This window comes from Haliotis rufescens, unplaced genomic scaffold (genome assembly GCF_023055435.1).
Source record: "Haliotis rufescens isolate VD_foot unplaced genomic scaffold, xgHalRufe1.0.p SCAF_16, whole genome shotgun sequence".
In the NCBI taxonomy this organism is placed as follows: Eukaryota; Metazoa; Mollusca; class Gastropoda; order Lepetellida; family Haliotidae; genus Haliotis; species Haliotis rufescens.
The window spans coordinates 12,528,270-12,546,661 of record NW_025963846.1 but is presented as its reverse complement, the minus strand read 5'-3'; the positions used below and the strand labels follow the sequence as shown (position 1 = coordinate 12,546,661).

General features: G+C 37.3%; 1 protein-coding gene across 2 annotated transcripts in view; it reads right to left on the bottom strand.

Moving 5' to 3' along the window:
- Window positions 1-18,392, bottom strand: part of LOC124135613 (serine/threonine-protein kinase TBK1-like) — a 54,802-nt gene that overhangs the window by 30,908 nt on the left and 5,502 nt on the right. Inside the window, exons 2-3 of one of the 2 annotated variants that reach the window (XM_046501024.2) lie at window positions 10,130-10,302; window positions 351-476 (exon numbers count right to left, since the gene is read on the bottom strand). In XM_046501024.2, the coding sequence (XP_046356980.2) occupies window positions 351-476; window positions 10,130-10,252 (249 nt within the window). In that variant the 5' untranslated portion in view covers window positions 10,253-10,302. Of the gene's footprint in view, window positions 1-348; window positions 477-10,129; window positions 10,303-18,392 lie in introns of both variants that reach the window. The other variant, XM_048396883.1, reaches the window with a different exon arrangement.

The window sequence follows — 18,392 nt, the reverse complement described above, 5'->3', positions numbered from 1 at the left end:
AGATTTCCCCTTTCTCTATATTGAATAAAGCTAAACATTGTTTGTTTGACTTTTGATTGTTCTGTGATTCAATTTGGAGGGAAAAGAATCTTAAGCAGTGGACAGAACTCAATAAGTTTTCTTCCACAATATATTGCAGTACGTATTGCAGTACAGAGGACTGTATCGCAATATATTGCAATACGCAATTTGGGGCAATACACAGCCCTAAGAGAAACTGACCTCATGTTTAACATACAGAATGTGGGGATGGTTTCTACTGACCTCACGTTCGATGTACAGAATGTTGGTGATGGTTTCTACTGACCTCATGTTTAACATACAGAATGTTGGTGATGGTTTCTACTGACCTCATGTTCGACGTAGAGCAGGGGGATGATGTTTTCGTGCTTGAGTCTTCGGAGTAGATCCAGCTCTCCCGCCACCATTGAAACATGCTCATGAAAAACTTTAACAGCCACCACACTGCCATTCAACTGAAAAATACAGATCAACTGAAACTATAAAAGAAGGTACCATGCTGTTGAATAAACAATTATATTCCAAGAGATACACTGCCTTAAAGCAACTACCATTATCAAAATATTACAAGAGAAAAGAATGACAACTGTCAGCTGACATTTACATCATGTATATCACCTGTCATTATCTTCAGCTTGCAACATGAACTACTGAATGGCACTACTACTTCTACTACTACTACTGGTTTATTTCACAATAAAACATTGTTTTATCATGTCGTCATTTCTGGATTTGACAACATTATTTTTGAGAGGGAAGTGTCTAGTGAGTTGTACCCCACTGATTTTGCTTGTCAACACAAATGCAGTGGTCGAATGATTACATCCAAAAGTGAAGAGTAATGACAATTGGTATTGGGAGAATAGGTACAGGTAATTGACGTGAGAATATACCAAACCCACCTGTTCATAAAATAGACTTGTCCGACATTGTCTAGGTCGGATTCAATTCAGGGAGTCATCATTATTAAAATACGGGTAAACATTCTGAAAACTATTACATTTTATCATCATCCTTAAAGAGGCTGTACATTATGTTGATATCTCCCATAACAAATAAACGACTCTTGGTTGTTTTTTATCATACATGCCACTCATGGTAGATTCTCCCTGCAGTGTTTAATTGTATGATAAACTCCCACGTGTAGTTAATTTCTTAAACATATTGATTTATATGGGGGAAAAAGATGGGTCTTTCAGTATTCCTGTTTACCGGTAATTATCAGTTTTTTTAACCAATAAAATTAGGTTTTGATCGGTAATTCTTGTGGGTGGGTGGATGGTTTATTGAATCAAATTAAACATGTTTCACAGGCAGATATAAATAATACAGATGCATCATTGTTCCCACTGATGTATTCCCACAATGCACTTTGTGTGTATTCTACATTCTATGATATAACATTTAGATGCTTGGACAATAAATGGTTAGCCAGATCATATCAACTCAGTGAGTGAGTGAGTGAGTGAGTGAGTGAGTGAGTATGGTTTTACGCCGCTTTTAGCAATATTCCAGCAATATCATGGCAGGGGACACCAGAAATGGGCTTCACACATTGCACCCATGTAGAATCGACCCCATGTCTTTGGTGTGACGAGCGAATGCTTTAACCACTAGGCTACCCGACCGCTCCTCATGTCAACTCATATCATTAGACAAAGTGTATCACAACTACTTATGTATCAATGTAGCATCCCTACTGGTGAAACTGCATCCTCAGTTTTGTAGTCTGAGACATAATAAGATCATATTGATAATTGATTGCATCATCACTCTCAATCTACAATGATCTAATGTATAGTGTTATCAATAAAAGTCAAATGTTTGCCCCAATAGAATCATTGTCTTAAAACTTAAAAGATAAGAATAAAAGTATTGTTTGAAAAAAAAAGGTTTTCTGTTGGACCTACACGAAGAAGATCTGAGTGTTCCTTAGCAATCTCCTTCACACGTAAGGGGAAAAGCTAGTTGCAGTCACCACTGACCTTCCCAACAGTACTATAAATATCTCATATTTGAGGTATGAGCCGGACTACTGATGTCACTGTAACCTGTACTATTTTAAGACTATTCAAGTTACTAATTTATTCAAAGCCAAGGCTAAAATGATAAAGACCAAATGGGAATATAGAATAAACATAAATGCATTCAAAACATACCTTAACATGTGAATCACACTAGAAACAATACTGATAGGTCTGAAGAAAGCTACTAGTGTGACAAGCATGACAATTCAACACGACATAGATCACGTGACATCCGGCACAGACATCCCAAAGGGGGCAGCCATGTTTACAAACAAACCAACACGACAAAAAGAAAGCAGAATATCTTCACACTATCTTCTCTGATGCAACTGTTCAGTTCAACTTAGAAAGACACTTGAATCTGCCACCGTAAATGATTTAGTGCCTCAGCACGCTGCTACTGTACTTTGCATTCTTTGCAGAGATGTAGGTTACAACTAAATCGACCAAGCTGCATTTCACACGTAAGATGATTTTTCATTCCTTCATTGCCTTCAAGCGTGTTGAAGGACATCTAATGACTTACCGTAGATCAATACTATTTGATCTATCTTCTTGTTTCAATGAGGAGTCAGAGCTCCAGATAACTTTTTGAGCAATAGAGTTTTTACTCTAGGGTTTCTATGCTAATTGGGTCATTACATTTTTCATTGGGTAACCAACATTTTTAGATTTTGAAAAAATGAAAGAATGTTTAAGATGTATGTAACTGTTCTAAATATATAGGCTTGACTCAGAAAGTAAATGATCTCGTAATTCTGTGTCGGAGATAAGCTCCTTTGTACCCTTGCTGAAAAAGCTTCATTGGGTATTTATGCGAGCTGTTTTTATACATTTGAGTTTTTCATTTAATGCATGCGCTTCTGTACGCAAGTTAATTGAAAGTAATTGGGTTTTGAATATTTTTTGGGTATTTTAAGCAAATACACTGCTTATCTATGGCTCTGGAGTTATCTTCGAGAAGTTTTTAACGCTAATATTGAGCTTTGATGTGAACATTCTGAACGGTATCAAAGTGGCTAAGGAAAGATAAAAACGTTTAAATTGTTTACAAGTTTTTTGCAAGGAATTTATCAAAACATCATTTCGAACTTTTTACAAATTTAACTTTTCTCCCAAAACATTTTTTCATTCAGAAATTTATCAATATATTGAAGCAAAGGTTTTGTGTAAACTCAACACTTGAAGGCTAATTTCAGCATTTAATGATAAAAGAATCACACTTCTTATCTTCAATACAGCTTAATAAGGTATTAAGATGTAAAAAAACTAATTTAGCTTTCTGCTGTTGAAATATGTAAATATATGGATGACTTCAAACAAGCATTTAAAGGTATAAACCTGTATAGACTATTGAGGAATCTGTTTGTTTTCGACTTAAATCAATATAGTTAAATTTCTGTTTCAGAAAAGGAGCTGATAAAATGATTGATTGGATTACGTTACTCAAGAAAAGCTTCAATTTGTGAGTAATTTTATTTGATTTACAGTAATTCCTTTTGCCTTCATTATGTTTGTAACCATAGCAAAATATGTATTTCACCATAACTGAGACACTATTATTATGACTATGTTGAACTATGGACCCTGTAATAAAGGCCATGGTTGAACTGAGTTTTATAAAGGGTATGCATGTTGAAATAGTCTGAACTATGTGTAACTTCATATTGTTCATGAATTCTTGTTCTCAAAATATACTGTAAAAACCTATATGTTTACTGTTTTAAGACTATCATTTTCAGAAGCAGAACACTTTAACCATATTTTTATGTCATTGACTTAAATGACTGAATTGGTTGAGATATGAGTTGAGGTTTTCCATGTTTGTATTCAATTAACAAAACCTTGCAAAGTTCATGTTTTGTATACACATGTTTGTGAATTCTGGTTATTTTCAAACTTAGAATTCAGAGTTGTTCTACGTCTTATGTTGATACAGGTGAAACCCAATCAGCATACAAAGCAAAAACTTTGCAATTTGCAATTACCATGATTATGCTCCCCCTTGCCTTATAATTTCGGATCATTAGTTTTGATGAAACATGTGTAGCATATTTCATCATCATGATAATGACTGACTTTGAAAGTAATACTAAAAGGGACAGTTCACTCGACACGTAACGGAAGTCTTTAAACTCATGTCCTCCAATACCACATGCTTACTATTGATAGCAAGGCCACATAACATGGTTACAACTTGACTATCAGTTTAGTCCCGGAACTACAATGTCAGACCTAAAGATAGAACATGACATATGACAAAGACGCACAGGACTGACGTGAAGCTATTAATAGACTCCCAGCATGCAACACCAACATGCCACCTTGCCGAGGACCGTGGTGTGAACTGTAACTGTAAGTGATCTGAAAATGGCATTCAATGTTTTGCATCAATGAAATCTGCTGCACAATGGTTTTGTGTCAACATTTGACTGCACTCATAATATAGTAATGATTTCCTCCGACAAATGTCACACAAGAAATGCACACTACCATGCTTATCCTGCATAATGGAAGCACTTGAGAACGTTGAGACATTAGCCATATTTGGAAATCTAAGCTATACTATTTCCCATGTTTTTAACATTGACCTTATTCAGTATATATTGTCATTTACTCTATACAGCAAATGATTGATTAAGTTAGTATGATCCAAAAATGTTGAAATGTGTTTTTCTCCATAATCCAAACCTACGCTTTGGACGTTTCGATTCTTGTTCAGTAATACATATTATAATGGAAAACCCCCACCCCTAATAGGTAAGTGCGAAGTAGGAAAACCCAAGCATTACTGTTTATTGATCCCACACCACTGAACTACATGCAGTCACTTGACAGCCTGTCAGACTCAGATTGTCTGTCTTTGTTACATGTAACTCAGTTACTAGACAACAAACAAGTCAACAGGTGATACAAGACCACTCCTACCACTTAAAACACTTTATGGCTTTCTTCAAGCACAAAGTGTACACAACATTCTTAAATCACATTAACCATGTTAACAGGATCAATGTATGTAGGAGTTGGATCACATTACATGCAGGCGTTTCGAAGGGAGGATTGGGGTGAAACACACATAGCTTGGGGGTGGTGAGGGAAAGCATGGAGAGAGTCCAGTCCCTTTGTCCCATATGGATTAGGGTCAGGACGAGTCCAAATTTACTACCCGGCTACCCACACCCCATAACCTGACCCCTCCCCGGGTACCCTCTGTAGGTATCAAGAGATAGGTATAAAATGTCTGATTGGGAATTTCTTTACCATAGTCCTGGCAAAACGCATTTAGATACATGTATTAAACACTCTGGTCATGCATACACTGAAGTTGACTTAAGTTATATCTTTATTCAACCACATGAAAAGTCAGTAAGAATGGGTGCATAGTCAGAAAGAAATGTGAATATTAGTGACTTGTAGTGTAACTACTGAGCTGTAGAGAGTTTTTGTCATTAAACAATATATCACGTGACTAACCACGGGTCTGGGTAGTCCTGTGGTTAACCGGGTTCTACTCAGTACCCACCCAACCCGGGTACCCGAGTTACCTGTCCCAGCCCTAATATGGCTATAAGATCATATTGATTCTAAATTTGGTTTCGCAGCAAATACTCACTATATTTGTAAATATTGGCCAGTGGGTGGATGGGGTGAGCAAATCAGGGTCTGCCATGTAAGCAATAGGGTCCATGTTGATATTGGATGACTAGAGTTCAGAAAGTTCCGATAGTTTGTTAAACATGCAACATGTGCTCCCTTCAGTACATTTCATAGACAAATTTCTTGTCTGCGAGTAGGTCTGTGTGCTCTAATGACATATTAACAGTCAATCTGCATTAAAACGAACTCAAGTAGTCATGGTTCAAAGAATGCATCATAAAATTTACCAAAAATACAGTTTTACTTGTAAAACAAATAGTAAATCAACTCATATTTTACAATTGTTCTCTAACTGCTTAGGTCGAAACTGAAGTTGTGTTATTTCATAACCATTATTCATGGAATGTCCTTGCATGTTGAAATTTGAGAGATGGGGTACCTAAGTGTACAAGTTTAAAATAATGTAAGAAAAGGGGAGGAAATTGACAAAGAAACTTTTGTTTCATCACAAGCAAGTTTCTTTCAAGTTTAGTACTACATGTACTGAATTCAATTTTATTCATCATTTGGTTCATACTGTAAGTGAGTCTTCATAGAAAAATGTGGATTTGCCTCATAGTTAAATAAGTCCATAAACTATGATATAAATTGTAACACATACAGACAATCTTTTTTGGTGTCAAACTACAGAGTGAAAAGCTTCAAATAAACACATTATCAAGAGAAATTCTTCACAGCAGACCCGCAAATGAATTAGTGAATGGGTTTGTTTGGATTAAAAAAATGCTGGAAAAATATTATACTTTACATGGGCTTTACCCCATGAATAATTCTGATTCACAGTCCAAGATCTGTCAACAAGTCTCTTGGCTCCCCACTGCTTCGTGTCACAACAGATTGTGTAGGGAGCTATTGCCAGTATGTGCCTAGCTATATCAACCCAGCAGACAGTGCTCTACTCATAGCTGAAATGAAAGAACACTGACTTGGACTAGATTTCACCGTGCTTTAATGTTCTTTCATTACAAAACCAGGATGTTGAATCATTTATCTTATTAAGGCCACCCACCAACATATCAATATGTTTGCTGTGCGGATTACTTCTGAGGGCGGATATCGTGACTAGTTGAGTAGGATACCATCAATGGATTCATGTGGGCATGGTCATCTGCGTCACTGTTAGGTATATTAATATCCTAACAAAGACTAAGGTGGGTGGACTAACAATAGTGGGTGGTCTTGAAATAGATTCATCACATTTCTTTCTCTCCATGTCAAAAGTTGCACTGGGTGAATGTATCAACTCAAAAATGTCCCTTCAATGGTTTCAAGGGCAAACAGCTTGGCATCAGCCATGTACATCGCAAAACAGAATCCATCAGCACTGGAGTGAAGATTAAATGATTTTCACATGAATTTCAGTGTTATTTAATATTTTGAATAAAATCTAATTGTGAAGCCAAATTCATAATGCTTTTATTCCTTAATGAACCCATGTCACTATGCTACCGAGAATTTCCATTACTTGCCATGTCTAAAACTGAAGTGTCACAAGGTGTCATGGTGGGCCAGATTTTTCATTCAGGGGTGTATGACAAGAAACTATCTAAACTATTTTTGTTACAATGGTAACTATCACCTGATCACCAGGTACTTGTCATTTTTTTCAAAATAAAATTAGTATCATGATACATTTGTCATCATTGAAATGACAATCATCATGCTTATCAAATTGTAAACTATTGTTAACAATAAAATAACCCCCATAATTTTCATGTTTATGGCTCCTAAGTCATTATTGTACAACATACTCCTAAACCTTATATCTTCAGGTGAACCTTCTATCTTTTATCAATCCTACCCACCCTATATCATGTATCATAACACAAACGACAATATGATGTATTTCTTTAAGAGAGATGCTAAGGAATCTTCACACCAGTTTGTAAACCATAAACAAACAAAACTGGCCATAACAGAGTCAGATCTTTCAGAGCATTGTTGATTTTAATGTCCATACAGAGACCTAACTGAAGAAAGATGTTAAGAACCTCGAAAATACCCTTGAAGTAGAGGTAGAGAACACACAGCCGTCACGATTTCCAAAAATACATGATGCAAAGAAAGTCAGTCATGCATTGCAAGTATGACTCCAATCACTGATGTACTGTGATCCATATACAGGAAGTAACATGACCCTTTGTAAAAGATGCAGCAGACTAAGGTTCAGCTATTGGCAAGCAAAACCATCACACACATAAAACAAAGTATGAATGTAATAAGGTAATGACATGTATACACGGCATAAGCTCCATAAATATATTTTCAAAAACATGGCAGGTGTTATCTTCATAATGCATCATTCCTTATCCTTCTTAGTACTTTGTATTGTAACAAACTGAACTGAATTTCATTAAAAGCATGGGATTTGGGTCTCTGTAATTTTATGTAAATGACATGACCAAATATGGCTGTCTGTACATAAGTTTTTTTTAGCCCTGACATCACAGGTGCCTTGAAGTCGGTGTATGCAACGTATTTGTGTCAGTATGTACTTTCACATGCTTGCATACAACATAACCAGTATCTTCCCGAGGCAAGAGAGATAACTGACTATGAAAGTCCAGTTTCAACCCTTGCCGAACTAGGCTGGTATTATGGAGTTAATTTTGGCTGGACTAACGAGTCTATGCATGGTCCAATGAAAATTGCGCACCGAAATCGAAATCCGGTTAGTAAACTGTCGTGCAGATTTTGGTCGCTAGCAGGATTTGCAAAGCATGTGCACTGTCAACTCGTTGTCAACAGATATTTTCCAAGTCTTTTCACGTTTTTAATCAAGGTGCTCACTTGATTTGATGCACTTCGCGAGGTAAGACCTGAGTTATCACAATATAGATCTTGATTATCGATCAGATCGTCTTGACTGGGCACCGCCATTTTGTGTGAAACAAATGCAAGTGATACGAGAGGTGGAATCTGATTGGTCCATGGGAGAGGCTTATAAGGGACATAACTCATAATAACCACTGGTGGCGCTACGATCCAGCCCAGGAATTCCAGCCTAGTTCGGCAAGGGTGGAAACTGTACTTTTAAAGTCAGTTAACTCTCTTGCCTCGGGAAGATGCAGGACCAGCAAGGTAAGTGCAGATTATTTTACCTATCAAATTTTTTGGGTTTCATGTATTTCCTTGGTAATATTATGCACTGAGAACTGAATATTTATTTAGCAAGGCTTCATGCATGGACAAAAAAAAGTTTTGAAAGTATATCAATTTAACCTGGATATTTCTTACGTTTTCTTGTAATTAGTCACATAGAGAAAGACATTTCAAATATTGTTGTATAACCAGGATGTAAGTATGCAAAGTTGACAAACTGTTTATGCGATTAATAGTGACCTCAATGCTGTTAGATTACTTAGAATGATATACATTATACATTATACATTTAACTGCCGCACAGAATCCTAAAGGTCAAGTATGCATGGTCACTGAAATGTTTTGTTTTGTATGTAGTTAGCATGGTTAGCTGTTTGTGCTCATACTCATAGTGAACTGCATAAGTTACCACTGAAAGAGTTTTAACAAAGCTGTTTAACTCAGTCCAAATTTAGTTAAGATTGCTTGATCAAAAGACTGCACGTTTATTGCTTTATTTAACACTGTATAATTCAACATACTAATCAAGTGAGTGCAACAGACATGTTCAAGAACAACTCATTATGCTGTTTGGTAAAAAAAACAACATTTGCAACACTGCATGGTTAGCACATCATTAAAATTTGCTATTTGCAGAAAATTCCTACTGCTGGTAACCATTTTGAGCACAAAGAATATGTTTTTCCTGCAAAATCAGTTACCCCCTATTTTATTCTTCATTTCGATATTTTGACTTAGGCTTCATTTGTCTCTTTTCCTTGCTTTGTCAAGAAAATAGTTCCCAAGACAGGAGGCAATGTGTGAAATTCTTTTCAAGATAAAGAGTAATTTTTCTTTTGCGATTTACAGTGTTACTAGTGGTAATCAAGAGAAGTTATAACTTTCACGGGGCGTACATGACAAAACAGTTATTGTTTATGTACTTAGGTGGGCTGAGGTGTATATGGGTTTAAAACTTGTGTAAAGATTATTTAAGTTATATAGCAATGTTCGTGTGTGTGTCTCCCCCCTTCATGCAGACACCAGGCAAATACCACATCTTTTGGTATGGCTAGGCTGGGGATCTAAGCACCAGTCTTCCACTTTCCGAGCAGACTGTTAACACTGTTAGAAATTGGCACTAGTCCTGTAGTCCTTACCAAACTGCCCAATGGTAAAGGTATCCTAAGGACTAGTAGAAATTGGCCAATTTTAAGGGTTCTGCTATATGTTATCATTATGAGGACTTGTGGACAAAAACTGTTAGTTTCTAACCCTGGTTACTATCGTTAGAAAGGCAAGGATTATTATTTCTATTATTATAAAGATGAAAAGATCATAACCTTTTCGCGGCCAAGGTAGACAACAGCTGTGGCACCCCTTCCAAGGCTATCGGCAGTGTTCCACGTCACACGGTCAGAATTTTGAAGTTGTCCTTTTTGCACGGGAAAGTTTGGGACCGACATGGACTATTTTATACATTGAGAAGATTTTAACCGTTCACTTCTCTCCCAACCTGAAACAAAAAAATAGAATATTTAAAAAAGGAACTAAAAAATAGCTTTCAACATGACTGATGTTTTCCCAGAAAAAAGATAATGAGTGACCTTGACCTACATGCCAGGCAAATTACATTAAAATACTTAGGGTTACTAAATCTGACAAGTACGGAATGCAAGTGGCAGACAAAATTGAATATTCAACAATGACAAAATTAAAGTTAGCTAAATATTGTTAATAAAGCAAAATTAACTAACAATTCTGGAAAGATTGATTATTTCTTTGTTGTTTGATGCAACTCTCAGCAAAATTCAAGCTACATGACAGCATTCTGTAAATAATTAAGTATGAACCAGACAATCTAGTGACTGACATCATGGTTACTGATCACGCATTCAACTAAGCCAGCCAAGAATGCCCAAGATTAAGTTCTGGAAAGAATGAGTGAGTGAGTGAGTATGGTTTCATGACGCTTTTAGCAATATTCCAATGACACGGCGGGGGACACCAGAAATGGGCTTCACACATTTTACCCATGGCGGGAATCGGACCCGGGTCTTTGGCGTGACGAGTAAACGCTTTAACCAGGCTACCCAACTGCCCCAGTTCTGGAAAGACAGTTGTACTTAATTCTATGACAATCAAACTGGTATAACCAGGGTATTTTGGAAAAAGGTTTTAATGTTAACTTAATGTGTCGGTTATGAAATTCTATAAAATTCTAGGTTAAAATATGAAATGGACTAGGAGGAGGCCTCGACCTACGAGGTCCAAAGGTTATTGATTCTATTTCTCTTGGTGATAACTTACAATAAGTTAAAGGGAATTAGCTTGATCTGGTCTTGAAATATAGTACAAGAGAGCAAATGAAAAGATGTTATAGATCACCAGTCTTGAAGTGACTAAATATTGTATGAATCATTGCTTGATTGGAATCTGATTCAGGATCTCTTGGTAAATTGGTAAATACCATTTTGACATAGTATCTGGCTTTCATCCTAGGTTCATGAACTACATATGTTCGATTGACTGATGAATTTAGACAGTTAACTGAGTTATTTTAGACAAGAAGAGTTTGATAGCACAAACTGAATCTGCCACTTGGTGATTGGAAATTTGCTTCTATTGAAATAAGCTTATGAGTCATTTCGGTATGACGTTAAACATTATTTCGGTGGGAGGAGCTACAATTAACATCGATAGTATTTTGTTACTTGTCTGGGAGTGGTGCGGGGATTCGGAAACTCACAGCTGAACAGAGAGGTTTCTGTATATTGGAAGTCCGGATCAGAAAAAGTATTAGAGTTAAGAGTTGATCAGAAATACTATCAGGCTCTTCGATGCATTCTTCAGGTATGTGTTGTATTGAAGTCAGGCCACAAGAAACTATCTGAGGACAGTGTGTGTATATTTATGATAACTTCCATCATAAATAAATCGACTTGAGCAAACAAGCTGACTTGTGATTTTGAGAGCTACATCATCCCAGGAACCAAGTAGTGCTAGATAGGTACAAGTGACCTAGGTAGAAGGGTATAGTACCTGACTCCAAACGTTACACTGGAGTGTGAGTGAGTGAGTTGGGTTTAACGCCGCTTTTAACATTATTCCAGTTATATCATGGCGTGTCAGCTTAATGTGGTAGGAAAGCCCGAAGTGATGCAGGTCTAAGACGTTTACCACTTCGGTGAAACCCATGAGCACGGGTATGGTGCTGACAAACCTAGAAAAATAATTGGGGCGAACCGAGATTCGAACCCACAATCATAGGTTTCTGGCGTGCCCAAGGGACGCAACTCTGCACATCGAATCGTGGCGCCTTAGGCGCCGTTACACTGGAATGGTACTCATAATGATGGTGATTCCCAGGAAACTCAAGATGCTAAAGGCGTAAACCACAACACTCCTTCTTACTGTAGTCAATCTAAGCTATTATGTAACTCACTGCCACTCACATAACCCCTGACAACAGTGTAAGGTTAATACAATGTATTTCTGTTGGGTTTTTTCTATACATGTACTTCTGTTAGAAGGTTGACAGTAAAACTTGACACCAGTCATCACCACACACATAAAGTACTGGGAAAGTTAATGTGACATTATTCCATAACTGTTACTTGTTAACCTGGATATTTGTTAATCAGGACAATGTCTGGAGTAACAAGGTTTCACTTTACTCATGATAATATATGATCACATTAGATTTTCTCTCATGAACCCCTCAGAGCTTTAAGGTGTGGTGCTAGTGATGATACTGATGGCACCATCAACATAATCAAAGTGGCTAGAATGTTAAAAGTTAAAATGAAACAAAATATAACACAGCTATTAAATACAACTTTTCTCAATGTGATAAAATAGTTTACTCTTGCAGTCTCACCTATGTGTATATGATTGTTAATAAAACAAATCTGATTAGAATGAAATTTCTACCGTAAACTAAAATAATTTCTACTTACATAATCATGGTATCGTAAATCTGACATTATTTTGTAAATGTAGGATATAGCACCAACGGTTTCTTCCATCCGTCTGTGGTTACGGTGGTCATAGGCAACGTCAAACAATACACTGTTCTGCGCAACTGATTAATTCACCACACCCAGAACTCATGGATTACTCACTGGAAAGTGACAACACCCACTAGCCTGTATATATAATAACTTCATGGTTACTGAGAGAGGACACCCTCCACCCACCCACACACACACACACACACACACACACACACAAACATACACACACACCCCGCCTTGATTTCAGGGAGAGACTTGCACCCATTTCCCCTCCAAAAGTTATAGGCCTATATGTATGCATTGCCACTCAAACCTCTTAATTATCTATAATTTTTTATTTTTTGGGGTGGGTGGGGATATGGGCGGAAGTCTTACCATGAAAACGTCGCCATTTTCAGAGTGTCAGATCGACTTCTGGTCAAGACCAAAATAAAACATAACGTGCTGCTATGGATAATTGACATACTGATATTGCAGATTATTCAATATTGTAGGAACGTAATGTTCTTTCGGTATCTCTCACAATATTATAAGGTGACCTTTCCTACTAAAAATGAACCCTCCTCATCTTCCAAATAGAACATCTCTTCGCAGCGACACTCATAAGCTGGGCCCCGTCTCCAATATAACAATATAGGAGCCGGTACAGACCAATGAGACGATGGCTGTGAGCGCCTTCGAAATATTAAACATACACTATGTTTTGTAATTTTTCATTGGTCGCTATTTTTAGACGAAGCGCTACCCTTCTACAAACATGACAAAAGCCTCCACTGAGAAACGTCACCGGGCTAGGTTAAAACAAGAATTGCAGTTAGATCCGCTATCTGTCATAGATCTCCTAAAGCCAAGAGATGCAATAGCGAAGGCCAAACTAACTCTATTTCTGAGAGATGGACAGCTGCTCGAACGTATATAAACAGAGCAGCCAAGGATAAAAATGAAATCATATCGATATAAGAAAATAGAAATCATATCAATGCAAAAACAGAAATTATGTGAACACCGAACTCACAATAGATATGTGAACCCTTCTCACACACAGGAGTCCCAAAGAGGGACAGGTCAGCCGAAATTGCCTAGGCAGAAGGCGACCTCTTAAAGGGGAAGTGTACACGCAAAAATCACTTTCTTTCTTTTTCTAAACAAAACGCAATTTTAGAATTAATTAGTATCTGTGTTTGAAAATATACACTCATTTTTTTCACAGTGAAAGTAGGAAGCTCACAATAGTGTGAAAATGATATGCCGTTATGAGGCCTTCGTTTTTCGAGCTAAACAGGCCTGAGTTATCCCCCTTAGATTATGACGTAATTGGTGCCAATTCAACTGGGTCCCTGTCTATTCTCAACGCAAAAGATATCAAGTACCAGTTTTCGGTAAAACAACATGGCCTACGACACACTCCGGCGCAGTGGTGACTCAGCATAACACTATGCTGGCTGGCATCTGAGACGCTAGAATCACACACCTAGACCTACACCACGTGAAGCGGCTCTAACAAAGCATGATGACGTCATAATGTTTATCAATTGGCACCAATGACGTCATATTGCAAGGGGCATAAGCCATGGTGTTTTTGTTGTGGAAATAGAACACTTGGTAAATGTGAAAAATATAAATCGTTTTAATGCGAAAAATATGTTAATTAATTGTGATATTTTTATATTTTTGTCTATGACACTTTTAGGTTAACACTTTTAATGTGGAAAAAGTACAAGAAAAAAAGGTTAATTTCCGTGTGAACTTGCCCTTAAACACCTAATGCAACAACAACAACAACAACGTCACAAACTACTTTAAGTCATTTTGTTAGATGTGCCACCATCTGGTGCAGGAAAGACCTTCAAACTTTAAATTGTAATTAACTGTAGGAAATTAAATTTCCAAAATTATTTTCTTCATATATTTTACGTACATGATATCAATATGTAAGAGAAATGATAGTAAACATAGTCTAGCGTATTCTTTGCATGAACATTTCGCAGGTTTTCGAATACACCCCAAAATTGTGCTATGCGAGAAAAATATTTATTATACACTTGTCAGAAAACTTTGAGCGAATAAAATATTCTCAGGTATTTGAACGAGATACGCATGTAGGAAGTTTATATATGTCGACATATGTGGAGCCACCCATACAGTATAAATGTCGCATTGAAAATATTCTTTGTCTTTCCATGACGTCGAAAAAGTTTATTTTTAAGTTAAAGAATAACTCGTAATAAATATGATGTGACGATTCTGACAAAATAGAAATGTGTATGTCCCTCCCTCCCCTTTTCGGCATTAGCGTAGGCATTTTTGAAAATCACCGGATGTGACGTCAAAGAAACACGCTGAGTGTTTTTTATTTTGGCCTGTACCGGCTCCTAGCTTGGCGCAAGTTGACGACGCGCATAGGGAGCCGGGAACCAGCTTACGACACTCAAGCCATCAAACTGCGTAGCACGAATTTCACACACTGCACGGAGCATTCCACTCAACATAACTGGGATCCTGGCTATCGGAGCGCGCTATATAGAGCGCTAAGCTTGCAACAGTGGAACCAGTTTAACTTACTAATGTTGGAAAAGGCCCCCAGAAAGATACGATATACCCACAATTTAGAGCTCGGGACCTTTAAAACACCAGTTTATGATTACACGGACCCATATTTGGGGACCTGCAGTCTCATTTCCTTTCCCTTCTGTTACTGAAAGTTAAGAGCAGGTAAATCGTTCAGTTTTCAATCAACTGGTTCCTTTTTGGTATGCGCCGCTAGTTTAGGTACCCAAGGAGCCCAGTATGGGTTTTTCATCTGCAAGCTCCTTAAGCTGGGCCCCGTCTCTAATATCACAAGTTGACGACGCGCATAGGGAGCCGGGAACCAGCTAACAAGCTCCTCACAGCGATAGCCTGTAGTGTAACGAATATACTATAGCTAAGCTGGTTCCCGGCTCCCTGTGCGCCTCGTGATATGAGAGACGGGGCGCAGCTTAAGTCTCACAACGATTGCTACCAAGCTCCACACAGCGATAGCCCGTTCGCGCTGGGAAGGAGCTTGTATCGCTGCCACCAGTCAAAGCTCTACATGCTTGGAGTTGAACTCGCAACCGACTGACAGTTATGTTGACAAAGTGATGATTACAGTGGCGCCGACTATCCTTACCCCAGGTAAATTATTTTCTTTGTTTGGTAATTTGGATTTCTATTTCATTTTCAACTATCATGTAATTTGTATAGTAGGAATGTAGATCTAAGTGGGAAGTTGGGTGATTTTCCGTTAATCTCGAACTAATCTGATTAAACAAAGAAAATGGTAAATTCAACTGGAAAACATGGTAAGTCGTAAACCTTTTCAAAATTCACTATGATGTCAATCTCAAATACATAAACAAAATATGAACGTAACTAATTACATTATTTGGGGTTAGAGGGCAAATTTCAAGATTCTGTTATGGCCTCTTCCACATATATTATGACGACAGCGATGTTACCGAGAGTGCAACGAAAGTGTAGCTGTAACTGTCCCGACCCTTATTCGAGTTTCGGCTATTATTTCAAAAGCTTTCCCCAGACCCTTACTAAGATATCTACGGTGGCCCATAAGGGACATGGAGTCTGTTTTTCCATATTTTGATATTTCACTTACTTTTATCGTTACCTTTTGCAAATATACACGATTTGTCTTCTATAGAGGAAATACGGTACGTGTGATTGCGAATGTCGCCTTGAAATGTGATACAAACGATCCGACCGTAACAAGTGCAGGGGAGAGGAAAAGGAAACCCAAGTTTGGGTCATACTATGTGCCCAGTATGTGGTACAATAACCCAGCCATAGATAAGGAACATTGTCCAAACTAACAAATTAATTTGCGAAAACCAAAGTATGATCCAACCTGCAGAAAAGGCGTCAAAGGCCCAGACAGGTGTATAGCTAATACTCAAAGAACAGTGCAATTTTATGAACAATCTACTATACAGTACCTGGTGTATTACGTAGCGTATACCAATGTTCCACCCCCACTGGCGTTGATTCGTATGTTAAGACAAACGTATCAAAATGGATATGTCTTTAATACACAGCTGTTAATGATAATGAATCCTTACTGTATATATCCGAGTATCAGAAATCGAAAGTGAAACACACAATAATCAATTTAACTGGAGGTTTCGTTCCTTTTTGAAAAGTTTCGAACGCAGACTTGGCAATGACACAGTGGCAAATGATTTGGTAGGGTTGACTGTGACGATGAGTTAATTGGTTTATATCGTACAGGAGAGTATTCCAGTTACATCGCTACGTGTCAGCTTGGCTTCTTCACTTGGCCACGTTCAAAATCCTTGCACATTGGCACAAGAATTAAATAGTTAAGTATAACACAAATATACCTAGTCTTAAGACTATTTTAACTGGTCTGTTTTACCGAACCCTTACAAAATAAAGTGGAAGACAAATCTAAAAGGCGTTATAAAAAACGGTACAGTGAATAAATACACCTAAATCCGAAGTAACAGGAAGTTGTCAATGATCGAAGAAAACACTTTTGTCGATAGTTTATGAAGGCTTTCGTTTCGGCTCAACGTAATCAGTTACCTACATAAATGGTGACCTATGGTATGTTGAATTGAATCGTGTCCTGAACCATCCTGTTGATGTTCAAAAGGGAGTTAACTCTCATTTTGAAAATTTCAATGTCCTATTTTGCATATAGCTGCGAGTACCGGCTAACACGTGGCTTCAAAATAGTCTTTTTAGAAAAGAACAGAAACATATCCGAAAAGTCTTTATAATAATAATATAAATACAAAATGAGGTTAAAATAATTTGTATTCTATTTCAACGTGTGATGTGTACACTGTATATCTCTATTCGTAACCAAAGTAAAGTTAACCAAGCATGCATTGCAGGTGCCATGTCGATCACTCGGCTGGACGACAAAAAAAAATCATGAATAAGTAAACATATATTGTACGTGGCTGTTTAATATGTGAGAAGAGGACAATTACTTTTCTTTAATTTAATTTAAAGAAGAAAATATGTGTGGTATTTTAATGAGATTAAATGAAGAAGTTAAGAAAGATTACATGTACTAACTTGTGCACCGATTCGTCCCAAGTAAAGACCATGCAGTGTGTATTCTTATACTAATTGTCACATTTTTCTGAATCATATATTGATAAAATCGTCTTGCAACATGTTTTTATTTTTAAGTCAGTACAGGTCTGTTCTTTGGAATGCCAGATTACATAATTTCAGGAGACGCTAGAGCGACCACACAAGCTCACACTTTCGGGTAAAAAACACAAAACGAAATAATTTCTTCTTCAAACCGATGTTAGGTTCTCCTTCATTTGCAATTTTCAACAAGTAACACCAAACAGCCACGAAGTTGTTAATCATCAGGGCGTTCTGTATCTGTCAGAACTGTAGGCCTACGCCTACAAAAGACTTGTACTGACTGCACTCTATGAACTGTTTAACGAGATTATTCTTCCATTATACTTAACAACAACTACTATTGCGCAATAGGTCTGACGTGTGTACTGTAACAGTTACGTAAGTCAGCGCAAAACATTTTATTTGTGAAGCATATTGAACATTG